At 30.7% G+C, this 22,574-nt stretch overlaps 1 protein-coding gene across 1 annotated transcript in view; it reads left to right on the plus strand.

Annotated features, from left to right (window-relative positions):
• LOC111625627 (regulating synaptic membrane exocytosis protein 2-like) overlaps nucleotides 1–22,574 on the plus strand; it is a 328,126-nt gene that overhangs the window by 25,291 nt on the left and 280,261 nt on the right. The window contains exon 2 of the mRNA XM_023368831.1: nucleotides 16,183–16,390. Within this exon, the coding sequence (XP_023224599.1) occupies nucleotides 16,183–16,390 (208 nt within the window). The remainder of the gene's footprint in view (nucleotides 1–16,182; nucleotides 16,391–22,574) is intronic.

Consider the following 22,574-nt stretch of genomic DNA (forward strand, 5'->3'; position numbering starts at 1 on the left):
GTATAAGTATTGAATGATATTCTTCCAGAATATTTCATTTATTCTAAGAATAGTATATTATTTGAAGGTTGAACCGCGTGGTTTAACCCGGGTGATGTGGGGAAGCAAACATTCTTATCGTTTGTTAAGTTATGGTAACGCAACACTTGGGCGATCTGCCTAGGTGATGCCTTCCGGGAGGTCTTTTAAAGGGAAACTGGCCCCTATTTAGGCGTTAAACAGACGTGGAGAAAACCCGGAAAACTCCACGTGGCTAGCCCAAGGCGCGAACCCACAACCGAACTCCCAGTGTTCAGGGTATGAAAACCGCTTGGCCACTGGTAGGCTCAAACATTCTTATCAGGATAACCGGGTTCAAATTACGCTCGTGACACACAGTCTTTCAATTTGCTGGATACTTTGTCTAGTACACAAATGAAAAATAATAGAGAAAAGCTGAATTTATAGATATAATCAATCTATATTCTACTTTATTCTTTTCCACTTGTGCACTAGAACAAACTATTTTAGTAATATTTAACAGTATTATTGCTATTGTGACTTACCTACAAAAAATCTACATGATTATAACTTTTAATATAATTGGGCTACAATTTGAAAAAATTGTAGACCTATAAATTACCACTGTCTTCTTTAATCTCGAGAACGGTGTTAGATAAATGAAAGTCAAGACCAGATATGGAAACCTTAAGGGCAGGAGACCATATTAACTGTATATAAACTTCCAGTTTGGATCAGAAATCACGTTATTTCAATTCAAAACTTTTTCCCCGAAAGGAATAGATATATGACTGTCACGATTCTATTGCTAACAGGTGAAGTATGATATACAGGGGTAAAACTACAGTACAGTACAGTACAGTACAGTACAGTATTTGGGATGGAGAGCATATATTTTAAATAAGTAAATGAAAAATATAATTAAAATTTGTAGCCCGACATTGTGACGATATCACAATAAATAATTGCTCGTTCAATTATGTAATTCGAGGATATAATTCAACTTTTAAAGTTCTTCGATTATAAATGTAAATCAAATAAATTATAATAAATCGTTTAAAAGTATACATTAAGTTTGAATATTAGACTACTTATATAAGTTTATATTTACTTATTGTGTAGTTATGTCCTTACTATCTTTAGGTACGCCTACTGGTATTATCAATATAATAATAGGCTAATGATAATTATAAAATAATATTTTTGGATTAAAAAAATTATAGAACTAATTATTAACATGATTAGAATTAGATTGGATTCGTTGATAAGAAGAACTATAATAGTATATTATATTTATATAAGATCTTAACTTTTAATATCCATTACGAACAGATTTACAATAGAATCATCGGACATAGAGAGGAATGGAAAAGACATCTCAATCGTACTACACGTGAAAAATGACTAGTGTTCGGATCAAATTCGAATGCCATTCATTTGATGAATCATATGGATTTGAAATGGATCTGATGCAGCAAATCTATCTGACCCATTTCTGATTCTTACCACTGCGCTTAATCAGTTAGCAAGAATGAGAAATGGGTGATTAGCGTATGCTCCATTCCAACTGCCCGTGAAAAACCACGAAATTTAAGTTCGAAAGCACTCTTTTATATAAGTAGAGATACATTATTGCATGAATAATAATAATAATAATAATATTAATGATAATAATAATACAATGACGTTGATCACAGTATTTAAAGGTTTAATTAAGTCTAAAGTATAAGTTATGGCTTTCGACAAAGACGACAATGATTTTGAAATCATGCCTAAAGATGAGGATTAAATTAAAAGAAAGGATAATTTTTTAAGAGCTTCAAAGACACTCAGAGGGGACGCTTAATCATAAGTTAATCATCGTGGGTTCGACCGGATCCACAATGAGGAAACCGGATGGTGAGGGAGAGAGGGACCCCATACAATATGTCCGGGATAGACCGCCCCGAATATGATTGAATATAATATGATCATATCATATTATATTTTCTGATTTTTCTCAAAGGAAGAACTTTTATTTTTTAAATTTCTGCCCTGCGGATATCTAGTGAGCTTTTATAATGATCACTATGAATTTCTCCAGAACCACAATGAGATGACTGGGCGAAGGGCTGCAACTTACATAGCCGAGTCAAACAATACATAATTTCTGAGTACCTGATTCGAACAGGATCCAGATTTATGGGTAGTAAGAGAGTTTTTATCGCTTCTGCCATCCAGCCATTCCCACAAACAATATTTTACTATTAAATACGTAAATATACATAAATGCGACCGAATGGAAGGGCTGTCCGTAAATTACGTGATGTAGAAGTGAGTGGGTATTCAGGGAATCGCTACGATGGTCATAAGAGGTAGATGGTGTTTACAAAAACTTACGTAATTCTAGGGTTTCAACTATTGGGTAACTAGTGATTCATTTTTATTTATGAAGTGTTGCATAACGAACCGTACTGTTTATGTCACTGCTTTGTACGTTATAGGCCTACATGCAATCAATGAAATAATATAATGTTCAGTACGGCGTACAGTGTATTATTCCTTATTACAATTAAGAGATTGATCCAGGACAGTGGCGCACACAGATGGGGTCAAGGAGTCCTAGCATTTTCCAAAGAAAAAGGAAAACAAACACTAGAAAATTTTCCAAAAATCTTTTCCTAATTAAAATACATTTTTTATTTATATTGTGTCGCGTTATTTCTATACTACTTATGAATTAGCGGTCATATAAGGTGGAATTTTATTGAATTCGCATTAAATTTTTTTATTCGTTTAACTCGACTTCCCCAAAATTAAGTCCTGAGTGATCCAGGATATGCGTTACGTAATGTTAGGAGTGGGCACGTGCGGCAGCGTTACGTAACGTTACAGGGAGAGATGGGATGGTAATTGAAAATTTAAAATTAGCGTTGCGTAATTTATAGACGACCCCGATGACCCAATGACGATAATTTATCAGGTTTGTTTAAGGCAAAAACTTACAGACGTCGCATACTTCTCTGAAAAAATTCTGAAAAGTTACATAAGGAAATGGAGGAAATTAAATGAATAAATAATAGATTTATACATATATATATAACTTAAAATGCATTTTCACAATTAATGTAAATCATAAAAATGCTATATTAATATTGGCAATCGATTTGTGATGTGCTTCCCCATATGGAAAGCTAGTTTTGATTATTAGCCTCAGTCGGACTTTATTTTCTTCTAGGTATTGTCTATCTGTTTATTATAAATTAAATATATATATATGTAAATAACATAAATAATACTGAAAAGATAATAGCCTAATTGTTATTTGGAACAAGTTCATCACAGTTTAATACATAAAATAAAATATATAAGAACAAGACATAATTCATTTGGTGTATGTAAAAATATATATATTAATATTTATCATCCGACTCTAGAATTATTTATTATAGCTTATATACATTTATAAATTTATATATCTATGTATAATATAGTATAAACTAAAAGTAAGGAACAATTTTAGAGTCAGATAATAATTACAGTTAAATTTAAAATTTATACAGATGTAGCCTAATCACTGAAGATTTATTTAGTAAATTTAATAATAATAAAGAAAAATATTTAAAATATTCAGTATATTGTAAGTTAATATTTATTATATGTAAAATGACTCATTTGTAAGAACTAGCTCATACAAAACAGATGCATTCTTAATCATGTTGCATTCAGGTTAAATTTGTCAGAAGTATAACACACTCGAAATTTTAAATATCGGTTTTAAAGCAATAAATATAAATAAATATCACAATATTGTATAAAATCAACGGCGCGAAATTATACACCTACAAAAGAAAATTTCTGTTGAAACTTTTAAATTATCTTAGTGACATAATATGTTAAACAAATTGACAAACTCTGATAAATGTTCTCAAAATTGGTGTTGAGACATACTAAAAAAATAATTAGTTTAGCCGTTTTCAAGTAAGTTAAAATTTAGTATAATAAAAGATGAATGAAAATTGTCGGAATTTCACTCTTTCAACGATTATAAACGAATTTGCATATTTGAAATGATCGTGTATACAAGAGATACGTTAATTTATCCACTTTCTAACATAAAAATAATTGATTAAATATGAAACATTATTTTAAACATCATTCGTTTTGTTGAAATCAAGAAAACTTTATTTTATTATCAACGTATTTCTAATTTATTAGTTCGATAAAAATATCTATTGCTTTAATTAATTCAATTACTTTTTTTTGTTTAAAACTATTTAATTATTTTTAAATAAGAGTTTTGCCTCTAGAGAATCATACACCCATTGCAATGGTCGTGAATTTTAGATAATTTAATTATGAACTTATGTCCGTTTGATAGTGAATGATTTAGTGATTGATTTACATTAAAATACTTTCCGTCTTTTCTTCTTTTCTTTTTGTCGTTACTGTTAATCGATGCTTTCAGTTGATTATTTATTTCTTTTCTATCAATTTTTGTTTTAATATTAGTGTAAGTACTGTATTATAATATTTATCTTTCAACTGAAAATTAGATTTTACTATATTTTGTATCGATCGTAGAGAAAATATAAAATAGTGCAATATATGTAGGAAATTATTTAATGTTTTCGGTTTAAATTTATATATAAATTTAATAGTTTATTTTTAAAGTTCATTTTTCAGAAAATAAGAGGAAAAATATCACATTTTTTATTTATCTTTAATAGAATTATAGATAAAATGTTCTTAAGAATGTCATCAATATCAGATTAACGCTTAGATCAACCAAAGTGTAGTATGTTATAAATCATGCGATATTAAAACATATTACTTGTTTCACTTGAATATTTTATTATACATAACTTTATAATATATTTTTTATAAAGTATCAAGGCATTATATTGCACTATTATATTAAAATTTCCCGAATTCTTTAAGGATGAAGTTAGTCTATGTAGGAAAAATTAGATTATGTTCAACAACACAATTCTATTACTTATTATGATTGATTCAAATTGCTATAGCCTATGATCAGCAGCTCAAATATTGACTTTTTTTTTTTTGTTTTTTCTTTCTTTCTTTCCTAAATAATGCATAGAATTCGAAATATGCAGTTAAATCTCAATTAGAGCTAATAATGATTAAAGTATACAAATTTTAAATCATTAAATAGCATTTTAGTTTAATCGCTACAGAACCACGGGCCATAAAATTCTAGACCGATAAACATCAATTTGAACTCATTCATTATCTCGTTAAAGTGACGTTCTTTCGCAGTTTGCAGCTTTGTCACAAAATGGATTTAGTTATAGAATAAATTGTATTTTTTGTATTCCTTAGAAATTATTGTGTTGACTAAGTATGCATTGCTATTTTAATATTTATATAATATTATATATATCCAACTGTCCCTCTAATATATTAGGGGAGGATTATATATAGGGCTATATATAAAGAATTAATTTTTGAAATGGTTCTGTTAATCCTTCATTTAGAAATGAAGTTTTTCCAGCAAATTTTAAATGTAATTTAGTTTACTTCAAAATTTCATATCAGTACTTCAAATATAAGATATATGCCCACACTATTCAATAGATGTTACAGTATCTAAAATTTGTTAAGTATCTATAAGAACATGTATTTGTACGTAATTTATATAAATACTCTTAGATTCAGTGCAATTCTAGAAAATATATTTTCTAGAATTTCAACAACATCCATCCAGCTTTTCTTAATTCTTAATCCATTATCTAATTGTAAAATATATCATTCCTATCGTGAGAATCTGCTTTTTAATGTATTTCTCTGGCCGAGTGCCATATATATCTTTTAATGCGAAAAAGATATTAAAGAACAACGGGAGAAAGCGAAATCAGTATCGTACAAATTCTCATATTCCAACTCCGAAATACGAAGATATCGATAGTAATAAATTTGAACAACAGATGGCAGCGCATGTCCTTTGTTAACTATTTAAAATCTTAAGTTTGCTTTCATGATCTTTAATTTGATTAGCGGGTAAATGTTATTTTTAAATCATTACTTTTTTATTAAATACGTTTAATTTACTACTAATTTATGTCTAATTTAAATACGTAAAATTTGAATAATATAAATGTAATAAAGCAAACTTTATTTCGACCGTAAGACAAAAATCTTATAGCCTTAATTAATGACGTCATTTCAGTTTGCTAACTTCATTTGATTTAATTGCGCAGTTTACTTTATCAGTTTATAATTAGTTATAATGGGTTAATTTACAACATAATTGAATATGATTTGTATTTACAACACGCTCAAATATTGTGTATACAATACATTTTGTGTAATGAGTTAAAAACTGAGAATTCTAATCAAATATTGTTTATTATTTAAGATATTTGAAGTTAAATCACAAATATTGGCCAAATTTTAAACTTATCATACTTAACTGAATTTTATGTAATTTATTATAGAATAATTATTATAAGAAGGTATTAGTAAAAACAGCATACCTTATTATGTAAAATATTTACCATTATTCTTTTATATAATAATAATAAGGAAAGTTCTTATTATAAAATAATTATTTATTTTATAATAAGAACTTACATACTGTATAAGGATACTAATTTATGAATTTGATTATAAGATTGTAAATTTCTTTTTGAAATGATTTGGAGAGGCTATATATAGAAACATATATCACGTTTCTATATATACAGTTGAACCTATCTATTTTGAATCTCACAGGAAAGAAAATTTGAGATAGAGAGGTTCCTACTCAGTAAATGGTAATAGGTTTTGATTGGCAATATGGTATTTTACTAATACAATAGCAAGTAAAGGAGATACCTGTATTGGGTATAAATAAAACATTTTTGACATACCGTAACAGAAATAGTTTGTCAATAGTTTTTGATGTCCAACTTTGACCAATAAGATGCAAGCCAAACTCGTAGCCGATCGGAGAAAAGAAGTGTTAATTGCAACTACTGTATGTACTGTATTGCCATAGATGTTTCTCGGCTACAATTTATGCTATCAAAATGTAGTTGTTGAGCTTTGAATTTGTAATTGACACTTCAGTCTGTAATTTGAGATATAGATGTTTTGGAAGAAAATTATATGAGATAAACATGGAAAATATATTGAATTTAGGCTGAAAATGCAAGGAAAAAATAAATTTTGAGATAAATGTGTTTGAGATAGACAGGTAATTATTTTTTTTATAATTTTTTATAAATATTTTATCTATCAAATTGTAATACTTTTGTACATAATTTATTGCATTACATAATGATAGAAAGTTGTATTTGTGTTAAAAAAAATTTAGTGCTGATAGTTTTAAAATTGAAATTCTGATATAGGTACAGTATATATGAAAGCTCATAAAATTTGAAGCAAAATATCATGTGTAATTTTACAATATTATAATTTGCTTTATTTATTCATTTTATATAAAAAAGTAGTAATGCTTTATAAAGATATGGGATAACTGCTCTTTAATTAACAAACTATTGTATTAAAAATGAATAAAGAAAAAGTACTGTAATTTATTTTATTTTGAATACCAAAAACAATAGATTAGGAATTTCCGGTTTATGGTCCAAGTATGAATCTCTAAAGCATATTTATCCAGCTGTGATTGATTCTAATTGACTTTTGAAAATCAACTAAAATTAGTAGATCTTGCTGCAAATGATTTTTACAGAAGAGAGTTTATTAAATTTTTTTATATTCCTTACAAATTGCTTGTTAAATTTTTACAAATGTCTGCCAGAAGAGAATTTTAAAAGTTTTAAAATGTTTGCTCAGGGATATTTTGTATTTTGAAACAAATCTTTTTGAAAATGAAATACAGTGGTGTCTTCTAATTCAAATTTAATTTGTTCCTGGAAGCTATTTGAACTCTGAATTGTTTAAGTCCAAATCAATTCCCCATTAGAAATGAGGTGTAATGTAAAGTGAATTAATCCATTTTAAGACCCTAAACAATACCCATTTTGATAAACAGGAAATACACATAATTAATTTATAGTAAAAGTTAACATGACCTAAATAAATTAAAATATGAAAACAACAAATAAAATACTTAAATACTGCATAATAAAATAAAATTTCATTTACTGTACCTTAGTGAGAAGTTGATAATATTCCATTTTTTTCTTAAGGTCACTGTATAGCTGCTTGGTTTTCTTCACAAATAATCCTCTTGGAGATGATATTACCAGCAATTGCTTCTCATTTATTTAAACTAGAAATTTTTCCATCTTAATAATGTGTAATCTGGAGGTCAATGTTGTCACCCTTAGCCTTATTTGCTGCTTTTATTGCTTCCTTCTTGTTTAGAATGGTGCACACTGTTGATTTCAGCATCTTAGACATGGCTGCCAGATCTGCTGCATGTGTACCATTTTCACGCTTCACAATAAGTTCCTTTCTTATCTCAATTGCTGATACTACAAACTTCCTCTTAGGCTTGGATCCTATGTTAATAGGTAGGGGTTTTATATAACCAAACACACCAAAAATAAAGTGAAAAAGCACTGAAAACACATGAATGTAATGAAAGATTTGCTTTCACATTGAGAGCAAGGGATGATTTAGACACTCAACAGATGGTGTTTATTCAGCAAGTGCATTTTTTCATTGTGCAAATATAGAAGCGTTTGAACTTAGGGTCAACTTTCTCTCAAATTTAGAGTTTAACTCTGGAACATTCGAAGTAACAGGTATCACTGTATATAAAATCAAAATAAAACTGAACTAACCTTAAACTTCAGCAGGAAACAGAGTTGTCATCATTACATTTCAGTTTTTCAAAGTCATCATCAGTTGTCTTCTGAAGAGAAGAGAAAGAAAATGGAAGAATATTCAAAATTTGGACTGTTGTGTTCCAATACTCAAGTTTTAAATATTTCAGTGTGAGAACAGATTTTAAACTTCCAACAGATTCTTTTCAGCAAACTTTTTCTAAATTTTTAAATTCGAATATAAACACATAATAAAATATAATTAAAATAAAAGCAGGACTCCTAGACTGCTTCTGATCTTCAATGGATCTTCAATNTCGGAGAGCGGAATAAAAATATCAAATATTTTAATGGATTTTTTAAACTCCTGTCAACTATACAGAACTATCATAAAAACATACCAGTAAATTCTTATCGGTTGGGTTAAGTTATAAATCTACTCGTGATTCATGTAATCGGGCGAGGGCGGCCAAATATCTAGCGGGCAGGCAGCTAACAGTCCAGAACCGGTCCTGGATAGAATTGGATGTGGTATATGTGTAGCATCCATCCAAGGTCCTACCTAGACTTTCACCAGCTAAACCGGGTGAGGTTGGTGCTCTGTAAAGCGCATGCATGAATCTGGCTTTTTAGATGCTGACGATACAGTGTTTCCACTCCGCCACTAATATTCGAATATACAATAGCAATCTTATCATTTTTTTTACATGTAGTATAGAAATTTGTAATAAGATACATAATGAACACATAATAAAATATAATTAAAATAAAAGCAGGACTCCTAGACTGCTTCTGATCTTCAATGGATCTTCAATGGATCTTCAAATAACTCAAATTGTGCTTTCCACATGGTAGGAATGCCTTCCCAGTCTTTAAAGTTGATGCAGTTCACTTTTCTCTGATAGATAGATTTTGAGTTCTGAAGCTTTAAAAGTTTTAGAACTCAAAATCTTCCTTTTTTTTGCCATATGGTGAATAAAGCTCATTTTGTTAAAGAGCATCTTAATATTGGGATCTGCAGCATGTGTAGCTAGGGCTGTAAAATGTAAACCTTTATTGATTTCATGCTCTTTTAAATGTGCTATCAGAGAGCGAGAGGTTGTTCTAATGCATCCTTATTTTACTCAAGCCTTTCATCTTAGAGGTATTTTATATGTCCCAGGTATTGTAAGGTGGCACTGCATATCTTTTTCATTGTGCAAGAGACTAGATTGTTAGATTTCTTTTGTGTAGAAGTTTTGCATTCTTTTTGAAAGCTATGCAAGAAATTGCATTTGCTTTCTCTTTATACAAGGAATTGAATAGAGAATCATATGAAATGTAATGCTTGTTTTCTTTTTCTTTATTACTATGTAGCCTTGATTTTGTTATAAAAGCCTGAACAAGGTAGTCTATCATGTTAGCAAAAAAACATGGGATTCAGTTATTTTTTAACATAGTTTATATCCTGGTACAGTACATGTCCAAGATACTAGAGCAATGAGTAAATGTTCTTCTGATCAGCAATTCTAAAAGATTATTTGAATGGGTCACAGGAGAGGTTTGGTATGTTGTGAAGCTGATGTTCCAGTTTGTAATATACTGAGGTTGCAATGGATCTACTCTGGACTTTAATTTTTACATTGAGGAAATGCACTTTGTGGTGACTGTTTTGCTCCAGTTTTAATATTAGCCCAAATGGACTGGTGTTTATGGTACTTATAAAGGAATTAATGTCAAGCATTCTCATTCATATAATTAATAGATTTTCAATAAAATGAGCATATGAAATAATTTTATGTATGAAATGAAGAATTTAGATTATTAAGGCTATATGATAATTACCAAATAATTTGGCAGGAGGTAGATGGTTAGGTTGATATCTCTTGTTAAATTTAATTTTATAATATTCTAGAAGAAAAGATCAGCTTGGAATGGGAGTTGAACCTGTAATTCCTGCTTGCCATGCAGATGCATTGCCAGTTATGCTACCTGGACTGCCATCCAATTTTCTCTTCCAGATTAATTAAATGATTAACTAAATGATTATACCCAGGGAGCAATCTCTAATCACTAATTTATATATAACCAATTTGTTCAGTCAAGGTGTCAACCTTGACTGAACATATTAATTATATATAAATTAATGATTAGATATTGCTCCCTGGGTATAATAATAAGAGATGAATTGCCCCCTGTAGATTATAATAAGAGATGGTAGATTATTGCTCCCTGGGGCCAACGGGACAATAATCTACCATCTCTTGCACAACAAAAAGATATGCAGTGCCATCTTAGAATACCTGGGATATATAAAATATCTCTACAAGATGAAAGGCTTGACAAAACCAGAATACATCAGAGCAACCTCTTGTCCTCTGTTAGCACATGGTACCAATGGGGGTTAGCACTTACAACCCTCCATAGCTCTCAGCCAATTTCTACACTTTACATGGCTAGTTCCATAGCCAATAAGTCTTTGGGGGATAGAGGGGCATACTGAAAAAATTGATGGTTTTTTTTTATTTTTTAGCCAGCACTAGATCTATAGTTTAAGGGTAAAAATAAGTAAAAGTAGTCCAAGTTTATGTGATGAAATCAAAAGTGTATATTGTATATGGACACCATTAATCTGAGAGGGCTTAGCCACCTCATAGCCACTGTAGTTATGTATGGTCGTTAGAAAAAGGTTGCATCTCCTACTCTAGATAAACCTGCATAACAATACATATTATCATTTATGTTAGATAAGCAAGATTAATTAATTTTTTCTTTCATATTTTTAATATTAACTGTAATTATTTTATAGTTTATATTTCATTTATGATTAGTTTTGTAAGAGTTCAAAAACTCTTACAAAACTAATCATAAAATACATGAGATATTTTTTTAAACTAAAGAAAAAATATTAAATTTTTAAATTATATTGTTGTTATTTTTGATGTTGTATAATATTATTATTCTTATATTTTCTTACACAACAAAAACACACTGAAATCAAAAATATCAAATTAAATCAAATTTATTAATCATAATAGGCCATAACCTGTTATAACAGTTTTTCCAGCAATGGAGTTATAGAAACACCAAACCTGTTATAACAGGGTGTTAGACTTACATTATATCCAAATTTAATTATATCCACATAAACCGGCCTTATAGATGGAATGGCATAGGCGTGCGGGGCGTATGGCCATTCCATCTATAAGGCCAGCTCATTGGACGCCTAACATTCAAAAACTTCGCTCTCTTGGAGTATATAGCCTATATGTGCTGAACACTCCATATTAACCACAGAACAAGGAAAGGAAAGGAACATAAACAACAATCATGTAAAACAGTGCCCTAAAATTACAATAGCTATATGTATCAGATTTGTTACATATAAAATTAGAGAGGCTGTTTACAAAAATTTTTTGTGAAATTATACAATTGGTATATTACTGTAGTGTTTGCTAAATGAAATAACTGATACATTTGGTTTTCCTCAAAGGTTTTTAGTTGATTTAGCTCACCATTAACCCTTAGTTTCAGACATTCCTTGCACTCACAAAACATATGAAGTTTAGTCAATATTTCTTTGCATCTTGGACAGTATGTTTTTGAGAATTCATAAATTTTATTAACCATAATCATCTTTTTATTTAATCTAAGTTGGATATGATATGATATGCTTAAAAGTGTTAGAAGGCTGAACCTTACGGCATAGCCTTTGAAAAGGAAGGATGAAGAGTTTTAAAGGAAGTGAGAAGAGGGAAGAAAAGTAAGGAATGATAGGAAAGTGTGAAGTGAAATCTAAGTTGGATAAAAAATTTCTTTATTGCAAACGGCATATTTGATAACATGTAGTTATTATTAAAAGGATAATCCAGAATAATGCTGTACCACTCTGGTTCTTTCTGGTTGTACATTTTTCTCCAATGTCTTGAGATAGAGAAATTTCCAATGTATTTTGGATTAGTTGAGTTTTAATCAGGTCACTAGTTTCTGATTTTACCAACAGTGGAGTTATAGAAACACCAAAGTCGTCGTCAATATTTGTCATTTGGTTCACCGAAGAACTTTTCTGCAGATTTTGACAAGATTTTTGCCATAACAAGAACAACAGTTTAGAAGGTAAATTTCCATTAACTCTAATCATGAAAAGAAAGTTAATGAACCTTTTTACAAAGAAGGGACCATTAGTTTGAATCTATTAAGTTCTAGTCTGAGGGCATATTCAGGAATGTTATATTCTAGAGAGAAATTTTGTGATGAATTTATTTTGAATTATGTCAAGAAATCAAAAATATCCAATAAGAAAAAACTTTAATAAATTAAATGAATGTTTTTGATGGTTTAAAACCATCAAAAATGTTTATTAATTTATTAGAGTTTGTTCTTATTGATTGGATATTTTTGATTTTAGTGTGTTTATTTTGACAGTATTATGTCCAGTTCTGTGAGTGGTGTCATACTTATACAACACTAAACATGATGAAAATAATATAAATTTTCATAAATACCAATACCCAGTTTTTTTATTTGACATGAACTAAAATATTTCTCAAATCTAAGATATTACTGAAATGCTGAGTATTATCTGATTAATGTTATGAAATTGAAAATTACAGTTTCTTTTATAAAGATTGAATTCTTAAGCTCTGAAAATTTCTTTTTTTTCTGTACCTAGAGATGAAATTGTTTTTAACTCAGACTACAACAGGAACTTGTATAGTAAAACCAGTCAAACATCTTTTCCTTTGGCAGATTGTCTCAAATGGATTAAGCCAACTTTGGACAATTTTGTGTTTAAACTGCTAAACTGTATTAAATCTTCTGAAACTGTTTTGTCTTAATTTCTTTGATTCACTAACATAAGGTGTGTTTCTATTTCAACACTTGGCAGTATTCCATCTTTATTTAGTTGAACTCAACTAAATAAAGATAAATAAAAACTGTTGAAATAGAAACACACCTTCTGTTAGTGAATCAAAAAAACTAAACTGTATTGTCAAATTATGAATAGTAGTAGTATAATCTTAAATGAGTTTTATCTACTGATATTTGATATTTCTAACAAGATATAAATATACATAATCTGATAACAATTCAAAACTGACAAAAAACTTTTTAATGAGAACATCATATTTGAATATTGTAAAATAGGTCTTTCAGATGGCACTTGTTATGCATGATATACAGGGTGAGCCAATGGAAAAGTAATCAGCCTGAAATGATACTGTGACAGGAAGAACAAGCAAGTGGATTGTTTTTCCAAAGCATTATTGATTTACTTATATATTACAACAGATGCTGGAAGTGGTTCCCGATCATATCTATGTACCTCTGGGCATGTTGCAGCATGTTTGCTGATAATGCCTACAGCTCTTCAGTGGTGATGCTGCAGATAGTGTTCATGATGTTTTCCTTGAATTCATCCTGGGTATGCAGCATGTGGATTATTGGTGTACACTTTGAACTTTAAATGTCTCCACAAATAAAAATGCATGTGGACAAGTCCAGGAAATGTGATGGCTATCACCCTTACTGACACTTTACTGGTTTGTAAACTGTTCATGAACCTGCTCCAATGAGTCACAGGAGGTGTGGCATGTTGCCCCATATTGTTGAAAAAGCAGTACATCCTTTCTTCTGGTGTTTGTTAGTCATAAAATGTTTAAAAATTTCTACATAAATTGCAGTATTCACAGTTGATATGAAGAAAATTGGGCCCACTATTTGTGTTCCTGATATTGTCACCAACTACCAATTTTCTACTCATGCAGTGGTGTTTTGTGAGTCAGGTGGGAATTTTCAATAGATCAATACCTTGTATTCTGTGCATTCATGTGACCTGATCATTTGGTGCTTCATCAGTCATAAAGTACTTTCCAGAAAGTTCCAAAAGTCCTTCAATAATTGCAATCAACAACCATGTACAGCTTTAGTTTTGTTGGGCTTTTTCAGTTTCTGCACATGTTATTTGGTATGATTTGAGGTTCAGAGATTTCAACACTTGCTGAACAACTTACTGGAACAGTCTCCGAGTTGATTTTCCATGGCTATTTGCAATCTGCTGCTGAATGACATGAATAATTTTGATGTCTGAATTGATGGAGGCCTTGATTTCCTCCTCTTTGTGACAGAGCTGATTTGGTGCTATTTCTGAATCAGGCTTTAAATACAATGTTTAGCTGGTGATTTTGTTTCTGGGTACTTGTCAGTGAAGGCCTCTTGCATTTCCTTAATTGATCTGCTCTGTACACAGCCTTCCACAGTCACTATTCCTGTTTCATGGAGAATACCATCTTTCCCATGTAATATGTATAGAAAGAATGAATAGCAAGTCAAAAAAAAGTTAAATAAATACTTTCTTACTGGAACTACAATATAAGTATAAGTAAAAACAAAATCTTTAAACAATCCAGCAAATCGTTTTTAATATCTTAAAAACACTTTCGAATGCTTTAAGCAATCATCCTCAGTTATCATTTTGAATTGAATGAAGAATTCGAAATTATGTAAAATAATAATTCAAAAAGCGGTTATACAAATTTACGTTAAGATTTAACAAGCTTAAATAATCGCAAAGATTATACAAGTTAATTAAAACAAAATAAAGAACTAAAATAAAATATATACAGCCAATAAAAATTATCTTAATTAACTTTCCCACTTGTTAGCTAAAATTAACAACTCTAGGAAATACCACAACCAGATCTTGGAATTGGCAGATTTAATTTGCCACACATCTTTCTTTCACTTTGAAGATAAAACTTACCTGCAGGCACGGGGCGTACTGATGGGTAGCCCCATGTCAGCTATACTCTGCAAATTAGTGTTGCGTAAACTCGAAAATCACATACTCCCCTCATTCCAGGAAGACATATTGTCCTATGCAAGATATGTTGTTGATATCTTTATTTTGTGGAAAGATAATTGCAGAGTTAACCAGTTTATAGATCTGATTAATGACGACCCGTATGGATAACTCTGGAGCTGGAGCAGAAAAATGGAAACACAGTTAATTTTTTGGATGTATCTATAACTTACAAAGAAGGGGAAATCAAAACAGATATATACCAGAAACCCAGTTATCTTCCTATTATCATTCCTAGGAACTCCGCAGACCCTGAGCATATAAAAATGGCGGTTTTTCGGTCATGGATAAGGAGGGCACACATGCATTGCACCAGCATCTGTGACACTTACAGAGTTGGAATATATCTGAAACAGTGATACAGCAAGGATACTGTAGAGAAAGAATAGATACTCTCATTGTGAATTGGCAGAAGCGACACCCCTCGCAGGGAGGGAATTAGCATAAGGAGAGAGTCGTGCTCAATTACATACCATTCCTCAAAGGAATGGTTAAGAAAGTTACCAAAAATAAGAATACACAGATAGTTTACAGGCGTAATCCCATCCGTATCTGTATATATACATATTTTTATTATATTTTTAATCTAATTTTTCGTTAATTTATAAATTCTTATTTAACTAGGAAAAAACAAGATGAAGTAAGACTTCTGGAAACATCAATTCAAAAAAGAAGCCAGGAAAAACAAAAGATTGGTCCCGAACAGTTAGATGCCACATGCCAAATATGTTTAAAAACAAAATTTGCTGATGGTATTGGACATATCTGTAATTATTGCCAAGTGCGTTGTTGTGCCAGATGTGGTGGAAAAGTAACTTTAAGATCTAATAAGGTCAGTACTAAAATTAATGTAAAAGTTTGAATATATTTAGAAGAAAAAATATTGGAATCTGAAAAAATACTGTTTAATAGAATATATGTAGTTTATTAAAAAGTTTTCTTCTATCTTCTTTTGAAGGGGTTATGAAATTTATTGAAATTAATGTTTTTTCTTTAATTTGAATAATAATTCTTTAATAATAATTTCTTTAATAATGTTATTTCTAGTATATTATGTAATTAATGATGATGGAATATAAAAGAGATCATGTTTACTATATTCATTAAAATTAAAACATTAACAATATTCATGAAATACAAAAACTCTTTAAAATACAAATAAAAGACAGGCTAAACAGAAAATTTCCTATAAGAAGAATTGATAAGCATTAATAACATCACTATACCATAGCACAAACTCTGTAAGCCTGGAATATATTATCATAAAAATAGCAACCAACTGAACCTTAAAAGAAATTCCAGTATATTCTATTGTAAACTCTAACGCTTTCGATCTGCACAGGAGATCTTCCTCAGGATATAACGTTTTCCAAATTGGAATGTGGAAATGGAATGTTTTTAAGAATTATTTGAAAAAAACGTATAAACGAGAATTTTTTTAAAGAATTCTTTCAAATTTCATGCATTAACTAAATGTGCTTTTACCCAACTGCACAAATTACAAAGACACGTTAAAAGAGCTTAAATGTTTGGCAGACATAGCTAAAAATCATGGTTACAAAAAACACCTTATTTGTAAATTAGTGAATGCCTATTCCAACAGGCATTCGCTAAACAGGCATGATATATAATTATTGACTGTAGGAGTACCTCCTACAGCCCAATAATGATATATCGTGGAGTGGGAATGCTCACAACATGCACTGCATAGTTCTAGATTAAAACCACATGAAAAGCTTGTATAAAGAAATTGCCCGGCACAGAGGTAATAAATTAGCATATAGGCTTGCAGGGACGGACTGGCCCTAAAATTTTTGTGTGGAAAATTTGTTACCGGCCCAGCCCATAAATAAAAAAAAAATGTATTTTTTTCTATTTATATTTAAATATATTCAAAATACAACATTGACAAAAATTACAATAAGCACGAGTCTAGAACATTAATTTTTCATTTAGAAGTTTGCTTTGTTGAGCAATAATATTAATGACATCATCAGAATGTATTTCGTTTAAAATATCCTTCTCCACCCATATTAACATGAAGCTTCTAGATTTTCTTGCGAGATACTTATAAGTATCTTAGCCTGCTTTTAATTAATTTTAACATAGAAAAGCTTTGTTCACAGGCGCTTGTGTTACAGACATAGATAGTAGATATTTGTATGCTTAACCAAGTATAGAATAAGCACCACTTAACATGTTATATCTGAAAAATATATTATAACAACAAATAGGGCAATTTTTTCAAGCAATGCAGTAAGAGGATAAAATGGCATCTTTATTAGTGATGTAACGAATATTCGGTTACTGTTTGGTATTTGGCCGAATAGCGAAAAATAGGCCGAATACCGAATATTTAATCACTATTTGGCCGAATACTGAATACCTAAAAACAGAGTAAAAAATAACAAAAACACAGTAAATTAATCATTTTGGTATTTAGATTTAATGTTATCAGATTAGTGTTGTTTGTTTATATTTATTTATAACTTATAACATGCACAAAATAAAAAAGAAAATAATATTAGTCACATGTATTTACAATTTATAATTACAAATATCAGCACATGTAAACACCTATTCATTCGAGAATCGTCGCACACATCTGCGGGTCTGACCCTGTCTATCCTTTTTAAGCGCTTGTCTTTGCTGTTTCCTTTCTCTTTCCTCTATCTCTCTAGTCCACATATGCCTATGCATACATCATAATATGCGCTCACAATACTTTTGATTCATCACTTTTCCATCGTAGTTTTTCCATTTTATAATTACCTGACTCATAGCCTGGTGATAACAGAGAAAAGAGACAGATAGGACATTGGTATATGTTGCAGTTATAATTTCACAGATTCAAGACAGCTTGACAGCCCGAATGGTCCCAGGCTTTTGCCCATGCACGTTAAGTGACTTTCATTACAAGCATTTAGCTTTCCAAAGTCTATGACAACAATTGTTTGGCATTGACAGCCGCAAATTTTGCACCAATAAGCTACTTTGACTTGTTCGATTATGTTATCAACTCAATTTCATATTTATTTTCACATTTTCACTTCAGGGTCTTTCTCTGTTTTTTTTCCGTTATTTACACATGCAGGTAATTTCATTGTTATGCACATTTGATATCATCATTTTTCACCTACTGCCATGACGCTCTTGTCTGTCCGCTACAACTGTCAAGAAGTAATGCGATTTGCGAAGCGTAGTGACAGCGGGTCAATGGAGAGCAGGGTCCTTGCCATAATGCAGTTTGCGCGCCAATTTTTGTACATGCGTTAATCAAGCTGAATAGTTTGGCCGAATAGCCAAATATTTGGCCTGAGGCCGAATATACTATTCGTTGCAACACTAATCTTTATTAGTTTCTACTTGATCATCAGTAGAATGTTCATTTTTGTTTAATTTTATAAAAGTTTCACTGACATTTTCCTTTAAAATATTTCATGATGATTTAAAATGTTGCAATTCTGAAATAATATTGTGTTGAGTTGATACTGGATTAAACTGTATTAAAATACTGCTTAATTTTTGAAATGCGTTTTCAGGAATATTTGGTGACAGTCCCATAAATTTTGGTCTAATGTGCTTTGAACTTGGTGTAAGATGACTGTCGAACTCTCCCCGGTTGTTCTCTCTCCCACCTTCCTTCCACGATCTATGATTGAGGATGTGTGAATTTGGTCCGAGAATGTGATAATTAGATCGTCTTACACTCATTCCTGTTTACAAAATAAATCACTGATTTATAAGCTTTAGCTCGACAACCAGTTTCCCATTGGAGAGGGGTGAGGCTCCAGCCTCACACTACAAAATAGATTATTTTTAATTAAATCGTTTGGAATATAGAGAAATTATTATTGAATAATATTTTTTACTTACCTAAAATAAAGGAAATAATATAAGTGGCCATTAAATTTATTATGACTACAATCATCGTTTTGGTGACTAGGTACAAAACTTATAACTTGTGTTTCCATAGTTTAGCATTAAGATTCATAGTAGTGGTGAATAGTTTCTAGCAATGTAAACAAATGACCAATTTTCTCTGTTTAGAAGGTAGTTTTGATTATTTTTCTCCTGGGATGCTTTCTGTTTGGGTCAAATTGTGTTTGACTCAGGTCGGCCAAACTAATTTAACTTCAGATATGGGTAGGGCCGGGTAAAATGATACAGACCTACACATATATCTATATTACACCAAAAAATTGAAATTTGCCTTACTTAACAAAAAAAAATAAATGAATTTTTTAAAATTAAACTTAACCAAACAGTACATTATGTACACATTTAGAAAAAATGGCTCAAATTGTATACGGCCCATGTGGAATTTTCCACACTTTCCACATAGCCAGTCTGCCCCTATAGGCATGTTCCCACTATCTATAACATCCTCAGAAATGGAAAGGACAACACTGACATGATTAGGGTTCCATGAATTTATAAGATTATACTGAGAGACAATAGATTCAAATGTGTTCTTGAGTACATCAGCACCACAACATGATCACTCAAAGTAAGGCTGTCAGAACACAAATATGATATTAATAAAAGAAATAACAATACCGCCCTAGCCAGGTATGCTGCAGACAATGATGTTTAAGCCCATCTAGACGAAGCTTCCATCATACGATGATCTAAGCAGGATGACCAAATAAGGTCACTGGAAGCTCTCAAAATATTCAAATTGGAAAAGAGTGGCCATTGCATTAATTTCAAAGAGGAAGGACAATTGTTTTATGCTCGGCAATCCTTATACCAAATGGAACAGTCAATTTTAAAAAATTATTTTGAAGAGATTTTTATTCGATTTAATCAATTTAAATTATTTTAAAAAATTTTTGAGAGAATTCTTTAAAAAAATTCTCGTTTATACATTTTTTCAAATAATTCTTAAAAATGTTTCATTTTTGCATTTCAATTTGGAGAATGCTATATCCTGAGGAAGATCTCCTGTGAAGATTGAAAACATTAGAGTTTACAATAGAATATCCTGGAATTTCTTTTAAGATTCAGTTGGTTGCTATTTTTATCACTATACTATATATATTATTTTAAAAATAAATATGAATTTGAGTAGTTATTTCTGTAATTTGGTTTTAAGATAAAACAATTTCTTTCTAAAGTAAATATTATAACTTTATTTAATTTTAATAATAGAAATTTTTTTCAATTTGATATTTCTAACAAGATATAAATATACATAATCTGATAACAATTCAAAACTGACAAAAAACTTTTTAATGAGAACATCATATTTGAATATTGTAAAATAGGTCTTTCAGATGGCACTTGTTATGCATGATATACAGGGTGAGCCAATGGAAAAGTAATCAGCCTGAAATGATACTGTGACAGGAAGAACAAGCAAGTGGATTGTTTTTCCAAAGCATTATTGATTTACTTATATATTACAACAGATGCTGGAAGTGGTTCCCGATCATATCTATGTACCTCTGGGCATGTTGCAGCATGTTTGCTGATAATGCCTACAGCTCTTCAGTGGTGATGCTGCAGATAGTGTTCATGATGTTTTCCTTGAATTCATCCTGGGTATGCAGCATGTGGATTATTGGTGTACACTTTGAACTTTAAATGTCTCCACAAATAAAAATGCATGTGGACAAGTCCAGGAAATGTGATGGCTATCACCCTTACTGACACTTTACTGGTTTGTAAACTGTTCATGAACCTGCTCCAATGAGTCACAGGAGGTGTGGCATGTTGCCCCATATTGTTGAAAAAGCAGTACATCCTTTCTTCTGGTGTTTGTTAGTCATAAAATGTTTAAAAATTTCTACATAAATTGCAGTATTCACAGTTGATATGAAGAAAATTGGGCCCACTATTTGTGTTCCTGATATTGTCACCAACTACCAATTTTCTACTCATGCAGTGGTGTTTTGTGAGTCAGGTGGGAATTTTCAATAGATCAATACCTTGTATTCTGTGCATTCATGTGACCTGATCATTTGGTGCTTCATCAGTCATAAAGTACTTTCCAGAAAGTTCCAAAAGTCCTTCAATAATTGCAATCAACAACCATGTACAGCTTTAGTTTTGTTGGGCTTTTTCAGTTTCTGCACATGTTATTTGGTATGATTTGAGGTTCAGAGATTTCAACACTTGCTGAACAACTTACTGGAACAGTCTCCGAGTTGATTTTCCATGGCTATTTGCAATCTGCTGCTGAATGACATGAATAATTTTGATGTCTGAATTGATGGAGGCCTTGATTTCCTCCTCTTTGTGACAGAGCTGATTTGGTGCTATTTCTGAATCAGGCTTTAAATACAATGTTTAGCTGGTGATTTTGTTTCTGNCGCTAACAGACTACCTATTGTTTAAAAGGCCCTCTGGTGGCTCAAGAAGACGGATTTTATAAAATAAAAAGCAGTTGAAACTGCATTTTTATGAATAAAAATTTGACAAATTATTTATCGTTTTATGACGAATAAAATTTTTTCGTCACGTTCGCAGCTTTTAAGTAATGCATAAACCTTCGAAACGCGAGACCCTTTGGACCACCAGGCATAGGCGGTGGCCCACGTTGCCCATGCCTTATGCCTCCCTTGGTCATAGAAATGATGTAATTTGAATATAAATTATTTATAAATACGTATGTCAAGTTATATTTTTATTACGACACAAAATATATTTAAGAGTTTACGACCACTGTGCTGGGTGAGACATTGTTGAAACAAAAAATGTTATGCATTCCATCTCGTACATAAACAGTGTCGTAATTTGCCAAGTGCAAATCAGCAAATTCGTAAAATTTTTGTTTATTTTGAACAATCCGAAAAATCGAAAATCCAGATAATAGAGGTCTGGATAATCGAGGTTCTACTGTATATAAAACATTTGATTGTTTTATTTAATAATACTAATGACAAAATTTGATTACTTCCAAACATCTACATTTCTAGCCTGATAGAAATGTAGTGTATATGTTTAGCTCCACCCATATCTGTAAATACTAGTTCAAAGAGACCAATACACAATGCAACTACTCAAAATAG

The sequence above is a fragment of the Centruroides sculpturatus genome, unplaced genomic scaffold (assembly GCF_000671375.1).
Source record: "Centruroides sculpturatus isolate CEXI.00-Female unplaced genomic scaffold, Cexi_2.0 scaffold356, whole genome shotgun sequence".
In the NCBI taxonomy this organism is placed as follows: domain Eukaryota; kingdom Metazoa; phylum Arthropoda; class Arachnida; order Scorpiones; family Buthidae; genus Centruroides; species Centruroides sculpturatus.